The sequence below is a fragment of the Cebus imitator genome, unplaced genomic scaffold (genome assembly GCF_001604975.1).
Source record: "Cebus imitator isolate Cc_AM_T3 unplaced genomic scaffold, Cebus_imitator-1.0 Scaffold117, whole genome shotgun sequence".
NCBI classification, from domain to species: domain Eukaryota; kingdom Metazoa; phylum Chordata; class Mammalia; order Primates; family Cebidae; genus Cebus; species Cebus imitator.
Window position 1 is genome coordinate 7,773,776 of NW_016107432.1, and position 15,961 is coordinate 7,789,736.

General features: G+C 46.9%; 1 protein-coding gene across 2 annotated transcripts in view; it reads left to right on the top strand.

Annotated features, from left to right (window-relative positions):
* Window positions 1-15,961, top strand: part of EVC2 (EvC ciliary complex subunit 2) — a 159,034-nt gene that overhangs the window by 86,995 nt on the left and 56,078 nt on the right. For both annotated transcript variants that reach the window (XR_001828310.2, XM_017539147.2), the window contains exons 11-15: window positions 1,259-1,498; window positions 4,528-4,703; window positions 7,350-7,509; window positions 10,506-10,960; window positions 15,115-15,319. Coding sequence is in view for 1 of the 2 variants with exons in the window: in XM_017539147.2 (XP_017394636.1) it covers window positions 1,259-1,498; window positions 4,528-4,703; window positions 7,350-7,509; window positions 10,506-10,960; window positions 15,115-15,319 (1,236 nt within the window). In the remaining variant the exon portion in view is untranslated. The remainder of the gene's footprint in view (window positions 1-1,258; window positions 1,499-4,527; window positions 4,704-7,349; window positions 7,510-10,505; window positions 10,961-15,114; window positions 15,320-15,961) is intronic.

Sequence of the window (15,961 nt, forward strand, 5' to 3'; positions counted from 1 at the left end):
TAAACTAATCACAGGAGTGTCTTAATCAGAAGTCCTATGCTCCCCTTTTATTCAAGGGGAGGGAATTTATGTGGCATGTATACTGGGGGCTGGGAATCAGGGACCATTCTAGAATCCTACCTACCCATGTGAGGTGAAGAACGGCTCCCTCTGAGGGCATGAGTCTTACTGAGATAATTAGGGGGAGGCTGTACAAAAATTCATCAGGAGCTCAGCAGAGGTGAGCTGCCTTTCTTTCTGCATGCAGGACCTCATAATACGCAGGCATCCAAGCAGCCATTTCTTAACACCTCGTTTGCTTCTCTTTACCCAAAGGATCTCCACTTGGGCCTGATTGCTGGTATTTCTCTCTTCAGCGAAGTTGAGAATGAAAGATAGGGGAAATAACCTTGTGAGTTTAACAGCATCATCCATTGATAGTTACGAGATTTCCGTTATGTGGTTCTTGATTTCTGTTTTTAGCAGGCTATTTTCTTTTTTTCTTTCTTTTTTTTTTTAGATGAAGTCTTGCTCTGTCACCCAGGCTGGAGTGCAGTGGCATGATCTCGGGTCACTGCAACCTCTGCCTCCCAGGCTCAAGCGATTCTCCTGCCTCAGCCTCCTGAGTAACTGGGATTACAGGCGGGCACAACTACGCCCAGCTAATTTTGGTATTTTTAGTAGAGATAGGGTTTCACCATGTTGGTCAGGCTGGTCTCAAACTCCTGACCTCAGGTGATCCACCCACCTTGGCCTCCCGAAGTGCTGGGATTACAGGCATGAGCCATCATGCCCAGCCTGCAGGCTATTCTCTAACAGTTTGATTTGCAAATTTCCACGCCTGTGAATATTATGCTTTGAGATTATTCTAGAAAACATTTAGATAACAGGGGAGGACAGTTTGGAACAGCATATTACAGGGTTTAGTAACCTCACCATTGTCACCTTGGGACTCTGTGTATGTCTATGTGTCGACATTGTTTTTGCTGTGTGTGTATATGCTGTGTGTGCACATGGACTTGTGCCTTGTGTATGTGCATGTTCTGTGTGTGTGCATGTGTGGATGTTGCATGTGTGTACGTTGCATGTGTGCACGTGCACACATAGGCGTGCACACACTGTATGTGCATGTGTGTATATTGTAATGCATATATGCATGCACCTGTGTGTTCATGTACACATTGTGTGTGCATATGTGCCTGTACACGTTACATTGCATACACATGTAGGTGCATGTTCAGTGTGTCTGTTTCTCATGCGCTGCCTCTCCTCTCTGCAGTCTGCTGTAGAATGCAGCAACCTTCTGCGGACCCTCCATGGCCTGGAACAGGAGCACTTACGGAAGTCTCTCGCTTTGCAGCAAGAAGAAGACTTTGCCAAAGCTCACAGGCAGCTGGCTGTTTTCCAGAGAAACGAACTGCACAGTATCTTTTTTACCCAGATAAAAAGTGCTCTTTTCAAAGGGGAATTGAAGCCAGAGGCGGCTAAAATGCTGCTGCAAAATTATTCTAAAATACAGGTAATGCCTCAAATCAGCCTGGCTGTGATGGAAGAGTAATTTTTCTAAATTGTTTCGGTAAATGTCTCCTCTCTCAGTGTTCACTCCTGCCTCTCCTTTGGACTGTGCACTAGTGAACTTTCTCTTCTTTCTGTCTCTTGGCGTGTGGGTTTCTAGTAAGCAGGGCAAATGGTGGCATGGAGTACAGGCCTTGAACTCAGGCTGATCGGGATTCAGATTTCAGTTCCACCACTGGTCTACTGCGTGAACTTGAGCAAGCTACCTTCTTTGAGCCTTTGTTTCCTCACCTGTAAGATGAGTGTAAAAGAATGCCCACACTCACCAGGTGTGATGAAAATTTGATGAGCTGACTCATGGAAAGTTAGTGCTTGGCATAACGTATGTTTAATGTGTATAGCAGTGGAAAATATAGGACAGGCCTGGTGGTTCCCGGTACTTTGGGAGACCAAGAAGGGAGGATTGCTTGAGTCCAGGAGGTTGAGGCTGCAGTGAGCCATGATTGCACCACTGCGTTTCAGCCTGAGTGACAAAGCCAGACCCTGTCTCAAATAAATAAATAAACACACACACACCTATGTGTGCATGTATCGATGTTTATGTGGGGTTTAGTATTTGCCTGGATATACTTGGATGGATTTGTGTATTTTTGCAAGTCAGTTTGAGTGTGAATGTTGTTAGTCCAGCAGAACAATTTCTCAGGCGGTAGTGAAAATCGTCTATCTGAAACTGTCAACATCACTGTGGAATTTCTTAGGAGGCATGCATGAGGTATTTTACATGCACAAGTGCGTGCACACACAGGCACACAGAGTGACATCACTGCTTTCAAGAATGCATTTTGTAGTTTGGCTTCAGCGCTGTCACTGGTGCTGATAGCTTGCTCTAGCTGATGGTAAGGGTGGTTGTGAACAAACTCTTACTTTACTTTACAGAATATTCTATCTTGACTGTTAATAAAATGTTTGACAAATGCAAATGTCATTTTTTAGACAAGCTGCCTCTTCCGGATTATGAGCCAAGCCGTGTTTCTAAAACAGCAAAGGTACCTTTGGTTGGTGCTGGAGGTCTTGATGCATCATCTGGCGTACTCAAGTCTATAGGGGTTGATTTGTTCCTCAGTCTAGTAATGTGTTCACAGTCATGAGTGCATAACTGTGGTTCTTCAGCAATGTTCTTTCTGATGTAGTGGACACCACTATTTCAGTTTTATCTTTATAAGTGAAAATCATTCCAGAAAGTTGGCTTGCTGATTAATTTTCCCACCTTGAAATTCCCTACTTGCACTAGAAGGACAGATTCTACCCATAGCAGAATTCTACCCACGTCCACCTAGGGTGAATCAGGGCTTACGAGCAGCCTCTGCTACTCCATTGCTAAGACAGTGGCAAAAGATGAACTGGAACACCCAGAGGAGGTGCAGGCCCGGGCGGCCAGCCTGCATCTGTGAGCAGGTCCTAAGCATTCACCCTGTCACTGACAAAGACAAAGGCTGCCCCTGCCCATCCTCCGGTGACTTGTGGCCAGCACCAGGCTGAATGCATGAGGGCCGGGACATCAGGCTGTCCCAGGAGGAGACCAAGTCATCGTTACAAGCCTCCCACTCTCAGAAGGCACCCAGGACATAAAGAGAACAAGCTCCCCACTCCATTTAATCTAGGGTTTTCCCACTAAATCCTCAGTGAGCGTACATAAAGCATAAATTCTCTTGTATTCATAGCTTGGTACTCAGACATTGTGGCATTACTTAGATATTCACAGATCGTACTCTCATGCTGAGCAGTGTCTGACTCTCAATGCCAGAGCACTCAAGTTAAAAAGAATGCATGCTATCGTGAATGATATCATACCAAATGAAGTAACTTCACAGGTGATAACAGTACTACCACACAAGTTTTTTGGACCAGAGCTATGAGAGTATTTCAGGCTGCCCATTCCGAATTTCCTTATGGGATGGGCTCCCATAAATCAACACGTGTGGATCCCATTCCGTGGAGAACAGGAACATTGCCACAACCTTCCTACTATATGGATTCTGGTGCCAGTGGCTCTTAGGGGGATGCAAGTGTGAAGCCCCACCTGACTGACCACAGAGCTTTTTACCCAATGGATAGTGCTAATTCCCAAGTGTTGGGATGTGGAGCTGTTACAGTGGAAAGGAGAACGGCCATGCTGTCACGTGTTCCCCGTTGAACAAAGCGTTGACTTTTTTGGTTATCCCTTGTATGGGCGATGTTTCCACAGATGGAGAAAAGACAGCCAAGCCAGTTCATGGGGTAGTTCTTCTGATGTTCCTGGTTAAAGCAGGGTTTTTAGAAGCAGCCTATTGTGATGTTAGAACACAGGTCCTGAAATTAGATTGCTGACTTCAAATCCCTGCTCAGCCATTTACCAGTTGTCTGATGTGGACTCAGTTTCCTCGTCTGTGAAATGGGAATAATAATACTGTCTCCCTAGGTTAAGTTAGATGAGCCAGGAAACACTCTTGGTCCAGTCTCAGGTCCAGAGAACGTACCTCACATTAGCTAGGTTATTACCCGCCCATGTTTGCGTGGGGTCTGTTCATTTTGTACCGAGGAAAAACCTTCTTGCTTTCTTTGTGCTCATCCTGGTCTTGTCTCCTCTGTGGTGGTGGGAGCTCCTTGGGGTTGGGCTGATGGCTAGCTTATCCCAGAACTTCAGCACCTTATCCTGGTGCTCAGCACTTATGGGAACTCCACAGAGGGGAGAGGTGTGTGCATGGGTGAAGGATGAATGGCTGAGTGAAATTTATGTTCTGTAGGGCAGTAAAGTTGTTCTGATAACTCTTTACTGTCAGGGTCTAGAATGCATTTTTCAAAGCCCTCATTTCTTATTTGTATGTAATTTTCCCATAGCCTTTGTTGCAGGCAGGGAGGTTAAAGGTGTTAATTCTCATGTTTCTTTTCTTGTGTATTTCTTATAAAAGGAAAAATCATATTTTAAACGTCTAGAAAGATTATGCTCTGAATTTTAATTAGGTGTATTTTCTTGATTTTTTTTTTTTTTGACAGGAGAATGTGGAAGAGTTAATGGACTTTTTCCAGGCTAATAAGAGGTATCACCTGAGTAAAAGATTTGGCCACAGGGAGTATCTGGTCCAGAACCTGCAGTCATCAGAGACCCGTGTGCAGGGCCTTCTGAGCACTGCTGCAGCCCAGGTGACCCACCTCATTCAGAAGCATGAGAGGTACCATTCACTACCATCCCAACAGTGCAAACTGTCTTAGTCTGTTTCCCGCTGCTGTAACAAAATACCACATACAGGATAATTTATAAATAGGAGAGATATATTTGGTTCACGGTTCTAGAGGCTGGGAAGTTCAAGATCTAGCGAGGGCCTTCTTCCTTCCTCATAACATGGTAGAAGGGCATCATGTGGGAGGAAGTGCATGTGTGAGAGAGAAAAAGGGGGCCAAACTCCTGTGATAACTAACAACAGAAATGGCATGAATCCATTCATGAGGGTGGAGCCCTCGTGACCTAATCATCTCATAAAGGTCCCATCTCTTAATACTGTCACAATGGCAATTAAATGTCAAGTTCTGGAGGTGACATTCGCAGCATGGCACAAGTGAACTGCCTCACACAAACCTTCCTCACTGGAGACCTGCACTTCTGTTTATTCAGCGTGTGTGCTGGCTGTTCCTCACTTATCATTTCTTTCTTTTTTCTTTCTTTCTTCCTTTTTTTTTTTTTTTGAGACAGAGTCTCGCTCTGTTGCTCACACTGGAGTGCAATGGCATGATCTTGGCTCACTGCAACCTCCGCCTCCCAGGTTCAAGTAATTCTCTGCCTCAGCCTCCCAAGTAGCTGAGATTACAGGCGCCGAACACCATACCCAGCTAATTTTTGCATTTTTAGTAGAGATGGGGTTTCCCCATGTTCGCCAGGCTGGTCTTGAACTCCTGACCTCATGATCTACCCTGCTCAGCCTCCCAAAGTGCTGGAATTATAGGTGTGAGCAACCATGCCTGACCACTTATTATTTCTTAAGAATTATCTTTTTGTAAAAATCCTTAGTGTTACAGAATTTTAAAAGCATATGCAATAGTCTAGACAAATGTATGAGCCCCTTCAGCAGGTGTTCACTCATGGCCAATTCTGATGTGGCTATACATCCCCACCCTGGATTATTTTGAAGCAGAATCCCAACAACGTGTTCTAGAGAAATCAGTGACGAGGCTCACATCAACCATGTGATGGAAGAGCCCACTTCTCTTTAAGATCTAGCACACTGCTGGCTCTTGCATTCACCTTTGACACTAAGAATAAATACAGAGATGCTTGTCTCGGATTCCAAGTGGTTTTCTAAGCAGCACCTGGGGTTCCATGTGGTCAGGTATATGGTGGTGTCACAGTTCTAAGTGCCATCATCTGCCTCTCTCCAGCCTTCCTTCTCAGCTATTCTTAGTGGTGACTTAATTGTAAACAACAAAATGTATCCTTTTCGGTTATAGGAAGCTCTGAAATGAATAGGGACATGACTATAAAGTGGCTTTCTTATAACGATATGTTGTTTTACTGTAGTTCTGCTACTTAGGTAATCTTATTGGGACTTTGCCCCTCTCCTGCTCTGTTTAATGAGGATTCGGTGAGGTGCAAATTATGCAAACACTCCCCACCTAAAGATGCTAATGAATTTATCACTGCAATTTACTTGACATTCCTGATTTTGATTTGCACTCAAGTGAAAGAACCAGTTTTTTGCCTTGAATTGAAGGGCCCACCAGCTGGTTGTGAGCAATCACCAGGGAAAGATGTTTTATCTCTTATTTTTAAATTCTATTTTAAAAGACATCATTATATTTCTAAAGCATGCATCTACTACTGATTCCTTCACCTGTTCATTCCTTCAAGAAACCTCCATTGAGAGTCTTCCCTGGGCCAAGCTGGGGACTCAGCCCACGGACGCAGGCAGTCTAGGAATGATAGTGGTAATGCTAGTGGCAGAGTGTACTCGTCAGGGTGCTCCAGGGAAACAGAACCAATAGGATATATAAACATGTAGACAGCATCGTCTCTTGTTTCCAGCTTACCATCCAAATAGCTTCCTATACAAACAGGAACTAGCTCAAGTGACTAGGGAGGCTGAGAAGTCCCATTGTCAGAAGTCCCGGCTGTCTGCAAGCTGGAGACTCAGGAAAGCCAACAGTGTCATTCAATCCAAATCTGAATGCCTGAGAATCAGAGGAAGCTGATGGTGTAAGTCCCAGTGCAAAGGCAGGAGAAGATGAGATGAGAGGTCCCACCATAGCTGTAAGGCAGAAGAGAAGGAACAGATTCCTCTTTCCTCTGCCTTTGTGTTCCATTCAGGACCTCAGCGTATCGGATGATGCCCGCCCATGCTGGGGAGGGCCATCTGCTTTCCTGAGTCCACTAATTCAAATGCTGATCTCCTCTGGAAACAGGCACACCAGAAAGAACATTTCATCTGGGCCGATCAAGTTGGTCCATAAAATTAACCGTCACACAGAGTATTCCCTGTATTTGCCTCTTTGACTTTGTTCTGTTCTTGGCACCAGGATTTTTAATCCCCCATCTCCCCTTGGAAGCTTCCATCTGCACCAGACTGGTCCTCTCAGATGCTTCTTTCTCCCAGAACTCTTGCCAGCTTCCACCCTAATGATGCCTCTCTTATGTTGAGCTTTCTCTGCCCTTCCTCTGCTAGTACTTTGGTAATGTCTTAGCTGCCCATTCTCCTAATTCTTCTGGAGGGGAAAGATCTTCTGATTCAAACCAAACTAATTTGGAGATGACTGTTCATGTACAATAGCAGTTAAGCTGCAGGAGAGTTTGGAGACCACATTTCTAACTTTACATCTTTTCCATCTAGAGCGGGGTACCTGGATGAAGACCAAATGGAAATGCTGTTGGAACGGGCTCAGACAGAAGTCTTTTCAATCAAGCAGAAGCTGGACAATGACTTAAAGCAGGAAAAGAAAAAGCTCCACCAAAAACTAATAATTAAGAGAAGACGAGAGTTGCTGCAAAAGGTATATAAGGCATGATACTATTTATTCTTCCCATAAGCACTTGCTAATACCCATCAAGTACCAGGTACTGTGCCAGCCATTGCCACTGGTGCACTAGGATCAGAAGGGCAGCTGTGCAGGCATCATGATGTGCCATCTACTGTTGATTGGTAGTGACTTTTTGGAATGCTGTGTTTAGCAGGCGCTGCAGTAGCATCCAGTTCTTATCCAACCCCAGCATACCAGAGGGTCATGGTAGACTAGTAATGTCTGCATAGGCAAGGGAATAGGAGTGCTGGTTTGAGTGATTAATGATTATGATAGGTGTTAACTTTTATTGAGTGCTTACTTAGCACTGTGCTAAGTGTGTTATGTAAGATATCTTGTTTAATCTTTATATTAACTCTATGAGGGAGATACCACTGAGTTGTGTGTTGGGGGGGGGGTCAGGGTCAAATATCTAGTAAGTGGCATGCATGGCATGCATTTGGAATCTCTAAGAATATGATGAGGCTGGAGTGTGCAGAGGGAGGAGGGTAGGGCCTGGAAGGGAATGCAGTACCAAGTCAGTGGGGGCATGGTGTGCCAGGCTAAGTGGTTACCTTTCATCCAAGGCCAGTAGGGAATGTTAAAGTGTCTTCAGCAGGTGAGAGAGAGAGACCAGACCTGTGATTTAGGAAGCTGAGGTGAGCAGCATGTAAGATGGAGTTGAGGAACCTGGGAACACAAACCCCAGGAAGTCTCTGGTACTTGACCAAGTGTGAGCAGATGAGGGCCTAAACTGACACAGAGCCCTGAGTACGGGGAGCAAGGACAGGTTCAGGGACTGTATGGGACATGCTGGATGACACCCAAGTAGTTGGTTGGTACCATTTGCAGGGAGGAGATAAAGAATAACTTTCAAATTTGGTCAATAGAAACTCTGCTCTTTATTACCAAGTTTGGGACCCAAGTGAAAGCCGTGATTCTGACCTTGATCACTGATGCACACCCCATCTTTGATCATCACACCGTTCATCTCTGAGCCACTGTTTAAGGGATTAAAACAGAGGGTCCAGGCCGGGCGCGGTGGCTCACACCTGTAATACCAGCACTTTGGGAGGCCAAGGCGGGTGGATCACGAGGTCAAGAGATCGAGACCATCCTGGTCATCATGGTGAAACCTCGTCTCTACTAAAACTACAAAAAATTAGCTGGGCATGGTGGCTCGTGCCTGTAATCCCAGCTACTCAGGAGGCTGAGGCAGGAGAATTGCCTGAACCCAGGAGGCGGAGGTTGTGGTGAGCCGAGATCACGCCATTGCACTCCAGCCTGGGTAACAAGAGCGAAACTCCGTCTCAAAAAAAAAAAAACCAGAGGGTCCAGGGCTTCATTTCCCTATGGTCTCGATCCAAGGTCAGTGTCTAGAAAGAAGGATGGACTCCACATCCTATAGGAGATTCTGGCAGTCTTCTGTGAAGGTTATTTCTTGTAGCTACTTTTGATAAACATTACGAGTGGCCCAGAATTAGGATGTAGCTCCACGATTGCATCCCCACTGTTGAGGACACTGTCTGACACCTGGTAGGTGCTCAGTACATATTTGTAGGATGAATGAATTGACACTCTCCGGTCACCAGGACCCATGAACGTGGGTTATGATAGACTAGTAATGTCTGCATGGGCAAAGGAATAGGAGTGCTGGTTTGAGTGACTAATGATAATGGTGGGAACTAACATTTATTGAGTGCTTACTTCGGAAGAGCATCTTATGTTCTTTCAAAATAGAACCGAGACTATCTGTGAACCCACTGTTATAAAGAACACCATAATGGACAGGTTTATGCAGCTCAATTTTTTCCCACTACAGGGGCCTTTGCTCCTACTGTTCTTTCTCCCAGGAAGATTCTTTCCCCATTTCTTAAGCTGATTCAGATGAGACCTCCTTCCTTAGGTCTCACTTAGATCTTCTTCCTTAAAAGCTTCACTGACCTCCTCATTTAACTTGTCTCTCAATGATCTTAGCTTTTTGGTTCCCCCTTTATAATATGACACGTTGCAGCTCCAGTGTGCCTAGCATATAGTAATAACACTAACAGATATTTACTGGCATAAACTACTCTGTGTCAGGCACTTTTCTAAGAGCTGTGCATGTATTACATAACTCACATAATCCTCACAACTTATTCTGAGAGGGAAGTCCTATCATTACCCTCAGCTTACAGTTGGGAAATGGAGGCACAGAGAGGTTAGTATACCTGCTTTGGGTCACTCAGCTTGTGAATGGTGGAGCCGGAACTGGAACCCAGGCAGTCTGCCATCTGGGCTTTACCTACTCAATAAATACCTGTTCAGTGAATGGTGAATGCATAAGGGTTTCACTGTATTTTTTTTTAAACAATAACTTTCTAGACCTGACATGGTGGCTCACAGCTGTAATCCTAGCACTTTAGGAGGCTGAGGTGGGTAGATCACTAGAGGTCAGGAGTTCAAGAGAAGCTCCGCCAACATGGTGAAACCCCATCTCTACAAAAAATACAAAAATTAGCTGGGCATGGTGGTGCACACCTATAATCCCAGCTACTGGGGAGGCTGAGGCAGGAGAATCGCTTGAACCCAGGAGGCCGAGGTTGCAGTGAGCCAAGATCATACAACTGCACTCCAGGAGGGGTGACAGAGGGAGACCTTGTCTCAAAATAATAAAATAAATTATTATTTTTTAAAATTAGCCTGGTGTGATGACTCACGTGCCTTTAATTGCAACTACTCGGGTGTTTGAGGCACAGAATCGCTTGAACCCAGAAGGCGGAGGTTGCAGTGAGCGGAGATCTCACCACTGCACTCCAGCGTGGGTGACAGAGCAAGATTCCATCTCAAAAAACAAAAACACAAACACAAAGGAATGACTTTCCAAAGATGAGATTGTTGGGGAAAAGTCTATAAACGTTCTGTGCCTCCCGCAATAAAGTGTTGCAGCCAAAAGGCTGTACCCGCCAAGCCCCGCCCCCACCTAATTTTCTTTTCTGGAACTGGGCCAGCACCGGGAGCAACGGAGGGAGCAGCTGTCCATCGCCGAGGCCTTCCAGGCGGCCGAGGATGCCGGCCAGTACCTGCGCCAGTGGAGGAGCCTGATGGAGGAGCACGGCGCCGCCCTGGAGGAGCTGCAGGAGCGTCTGGACCAGGCCGCCCTGGACGATCTCAGGGCCCTGACCCTCTCGCTGTTCGAGAAGGCCACCGACGAGCTGCGGCGCCTGCAGAACTCGGCCATGACCCAGGAGCTGCTTAAGCGCAGCGTGCCCTGGCTCTTCCTGCAGCAGATCCTGGAGGAGCACGGCAAGGAGATGGCCGCGCGGGCTGAGCAGCTGGATGGGGAGGAGAGGGACAGGGACCAGGAAGGTGTCCAGGGCGTGAGGCAGAGACTGAAGGACAACGCTCCCGAGGCGGCCACGGAGGAGCAGGTGGAGCTGAGACGCTGGGAGCGCCTGATCTTCATGTGAGTGCCTCCATGGGTCCTCATCACCTCTCCCCACCCCGTGGATGCCAGGGAGATTCCTGCCCTGTGGTTGTGGGGGTGGCCAAGCCTGAGACACCTGGCCCCAGACAGATGATTGACAGCGTTAGTGAGTCACATAAACTCACACCCCGCAGGGAGAACCTCGCATGTCAACGTCGCATGTCACGCAGGACCTATGGGGATTGAGCAGAGGGCAGAACAAGGGCCGTGGGCTTTGTAGTGAGGAGAGGATGGGTGGCCCCTGGCTCCCAGGGGAAAATGTGATCGGCTTGTCCAAATAATTCCCTGAGCTGAATAATTCCAGGGAGCTACTCAGGGATAAATGCAAATGTGCTGGTTTCCTTAATAGAAAGTATCCTCTGGGGAGGGGACATTATCCACAGCAGCAGAGTGGGAAGGGGAGCGTGCAGTGAGGCCATTCCAGGCCCTGCTGATTTCACCAGGCTCAAGGCTGCACATGATCTTGGCCTTCGTTTTAGTTATTCCACTGCACTGTATCATCTTTTCACCTGGCCCTTTCATCCCTGGTCTATTTCTTGGGCTATGTACCTTTATTATTATTATTACTGTTATTGTTATTATTTTGAGATGGAGCCTCGTCCAGTCACCAGGCTGGAGTGCAATGGTGTGATCTCGGCTCACTGCAACCTCCGCCCCGTGGGTTCAAGTGATTCTCCTGCCCCAGCCTCCCAAGTAGTTGGGATTACAGGCAAGGGCCACCATGCCCAGCTAATTTTTGTATTTGTAGTAGAGATGGGGTTTCACCTTGTTGATCAGGATGATCTCGATCTCTTGACCTCGTGATTTATCCACCTCGGCCACCCAAAGTGCTGGGATTACGGGTGTGAGCCACCATGCCTGGCCATGTCTTTATTATTAATTCAAGAACCATGTAATGACTTCCGCTTCCTAGTGGGATGCAGTGGACCACAGCTAACACTCCTCTTGCAATAACTAGAAAATCATGGATACATTTATTTTTATCATTTATTTTTTGTAGAGATGGGGTCTCACCCTGTTGCCCAGGCTGGTCTCAAATCTCTGGGCCCAGGCGATCCTCCCACCTCAGCCTCCCAAGATAAATCTCACAAGTAATTTTTTTTTAAGACATGGGAGGGTGGTGGAAACAGTGAAGACAAGTTGGAGTCAGATTCCAGAGGGGCCAGTTCCACAGTCCTCTACTTCCCCGAAATGTCTCCCAGCTCTTTGTGCACGCTGAGATTTGGCTTAGCCCAGGAAGGGAGATAGAGGCCAACAGAACTTTTGGTGGTTGTTTGGGGCTGGCATCAGATTGGAAACTGGAGGGGCCTCAAGCATGGCCAGTGTAGAATGAGACATGGGCAGGAGAGGCCAGAAGTCCCAGAATCACCACTTACGTTGGAGCAAGTTGTTCAACCTCTCTGGGCCTCATCTTTCCCGCTTGTAAAATGAAGACCACAAAAACTAAATCAAAGCATTTAAGGTGCTTTTGACAGTACGTGACACTATCAAGTGGTTTGAATGTGAAGACGATGTTTATGTGAGAGCCTGGGCTCCCCTTGGACCCTCTGATGGGCATGGGACCTGCCTGCAATCTCCTTCCTCCCTTGTAGACGTTGTCTCCTAGCATCCTGCTGGCCTCAATGATTTAATGCCCTTTCCTTCCCTACACAGTTTTCATCCCCGGGTCCGACCTTGCCACCAGGAAAATAGGTCCCCAGGTGTTTGCAAAGAGTGATATTATCTTGGTTTGCATTAAGTGACCTCTGGCCCTTTCCCATCTCTCTCTTTTGTGATTCTGGCCTCATTTATTTTTTAAACCTTTGTTAGGTTTTGCTTTCTTGACAAGGAAAACAAGATGCTGTCTTCTCTTAGTCCATGCAAATCAGTTCCTTAAGTGCCATTTCTTATTCCCATGAATTGCCCTCTACAGGATTTATTCAGCCTAGTCTACATTCTAGGAAATTCTCTTTTCATGTTCAAACCGGCTTTGGACTCTTTGTAGCAAGTGAATTCGCTTTGGCATTTCTATTACCAACTGGTCATTTTCTTCAGCTTCATTTGGATTCATTTTGCAGGGAGTATTACCAAAGCCACTGCTGATTTAGCCATTTAATGGGGGAAAAGAGAACTCTCACTTGGCTGTCAGAAACGTCTATGATTTTTCCAAGGGTTAAAGAGGATCTACTCAATGCACACAATGTGAGTCTGCTTATATACTTTGCTTATTTAAGATTCTAAAAGGTTGCAGCCTTTGTTTCCAAGGCATTATGCAGAAATGGCTTTGCACAATAGACCTGAAGCACATTTTTAGCAGCTTTCTGATTTCAGCCAAGATGGGGTTGCTGTGAAACTGGCTGGCTAAAGTAGGAATTAGTGAGGAATATCTTTGCTAGAGAAAGTGTATCTTTGAGCCTTCTTTCCTAAGTTCTTGTCTTGATTTTAAACTCCTTTGGGGCAAAGGTCTCGCCTCTTGTATTTCTGTGTTCTCTTGGCACTTACGTAACAGAGGATCAAGACGAGACTGCTGAGGGCCGATCTGGTTTGAAGGTGGCAGGAGTAATGACAGAGTCATCTCAGAGCTGCTTTCACTTCGGGTTCCACGTAACCAGCAAACAGCGGGGCAAAGGCTTTGCACTAGGGAAGTTACAAGGGAGCTGTTGCAGTTTCCAGAGATTGCTTTAAAAATCACTGGGCCCCATGAAGTGAGGAACCCAAGATGGGTGTCACATGACACGGGGTCAGGCCTTCAGACTATTTTCAGTAGGGAGCCCGCATGGTCTCTGAAGGTCTCATTCCCTTTCCCCAAGAGTCCTTTCTAGCTGAGCCACAGCCCCACATTCCCACATTGAGATCTGGGTATGGTAAGCCTGACTCTGGCCAACCACCTTGGGTGTTCTACAGATAATTCTAAATTTTAAAGCATCTGTCAGTGTTGGATGTATTGACAGAACATCCAAACAAAGCTACAGAGAATCTCTGTTCAGTGAGTAATTTTGTCCAGACTTTCTGAGCAGATTTCCTTTTACATTTCATGGGTCAGAACCAGCCCCCTTGAGGCTGAGAAAGCAATTGTGTAGCCTTTGTCTCCTTTAGGGCTGTTGGCGTCACTAGAAAGGAAGAGGGACTCTTTATCCATTTTCTTTTTTTTTTTGGTCTGGAATTTGATGTAAGGAGCAGTAGTGATGTAGGTCAATGCATTTGTTTCTTAGCACTACCATAACAAAGTACCACAAACTGGGTGACTTAAAAAAATAGAAATATATTCTCCCACCGTTCCGAAGCCTGGAAGTCCAAGATCAAGGCATTGGCAGGACCGTGCTCGCTCTGAAGGCACCAGGGGACAATCGGTTCCATGTATTTTCTTAGCTGCTGGTGTTGGCGGCAATCCTTGGCATTCATTGGCTGGTAGACGTCTCACCCCAATCTCTTCCTCTGCATCAGATGCCTTCCCTGTGTGTTTGTCTCGTTTCTTATAAGGACACCAGTTGCACTGCATGAAGGGCCCACTGTGTCCCAGTATAGCCTCATCTTAGCTTCTTAATTACGTCTGCAAAACCCTGTTTCCAAATAAACTGACATTCACAGGTCCCAGGTTAGGACTTGAATATATCTTTTTGGGAGCCACAATTCAACCCATAACACGAAGTCCCTCAGCATGGTTCCCAGCATGGAATCGGTTTTCACTGAATGATAGCTGTCAATCATCAACCTTCAGAGCCAAGCACAAGGGACTCCCATTTCCCTGCCCTCCTTGAGCTCAGTATTGTGTGTCTCCTCTGTCTATTGGTTCTACACAGAGAATGCTCTTGACCAGGCCCCACAGACAACACTTTGTTTTCATGTCTGTTTGTGAAGTGAGACCAGGTTATTTGCAAGGTCATGGGCACTGGAAGGCCTACTTCCTCCTCAAAGACACCCCGATAGCCTTGCCTCGCTCATTTCTCATTCTTAGCTCCAATACGATGTCCTACGCAGCATAGCATGCATTAGGTACTTAAGGAACGCCCGTGGCAGGAATGCACGATTAAAGAGCCAATGCTTTTTCTCCAGATGTGGATTTGAGGAATGAGCTTTGCATCTCTGGCTTCGCCACCCCAGCCCAGCCCCCAGGCTTTCTCTGTGTAAGAGCGAATCTCTGTTCTTCCTTCCAGGAAGCTCTGCTCCTCAGTCTTCTCCCTGTCTGAAGAGGAGCTGCTCAGGATGAGACAGGAGGTCCATGGCTGCTTCGCTCAGATGGACAGGAGCTTGGCCCTCCCCAAAATCCGGGCCCGAGTTCTGCTGCAGCGATTTCAGACTGCGTGGCGAGAAGCAGAGTTCCTGAAGCTGGACCAGGCCCTAGCGGCCCCCGAGCTGCAGGTAGGATGGACGTGTCAGTTGCCTCTTGATTACAGAAGCGGGGCTGTCTCCCAGCTGCTGACCCTACAGGGTCTGGCCTCTCCACCACCCTGAGCCCATCTCACCTCACGCTCCCCTATCCTCTCCTCTCTGGCTGTGTTAGTGTCCAGCTGTTCCAGGAATCTCCAGGGCTGTCCCAACTTTAAAGTTTATAGTGGACACCACTGGTGCTGTGCCCCAATCCTGACGCCCGGGCTGTTGCGCCATCCACCAGCAGCCATAAACCTTAGTCTCACCCAGCCACAATCTTCTCCTGATGGAAGCTGCTTTGCCTGAGATATTACTTGGTCTCTCCTGACCCCTCCTCCAGCCACAGCTAATGACTGACTTTGGGTACAAAAGGCCTTTCTATATGGCATAGAGGAGGGATGCTCAACTCAGCTCAGGTGGGTCAGGGAAAGAGGGGCTTTTGCACAGGGCCTTAAAGGATGATGACTAGCAGCTGCCTTTTAGTGAGCAGCTATTATGTGCCTGAGGGCAGACAACTGTTTAGTGTAGTTTTTGCTCCAGAGCCCCCAGGGACCAGTTTGGGCTCGACTTTACCTGAGACCACAGCCTTGCTTGGCTCTCCCCTTTCCTGTCCTGTTCCCTTGTTCCCCAACA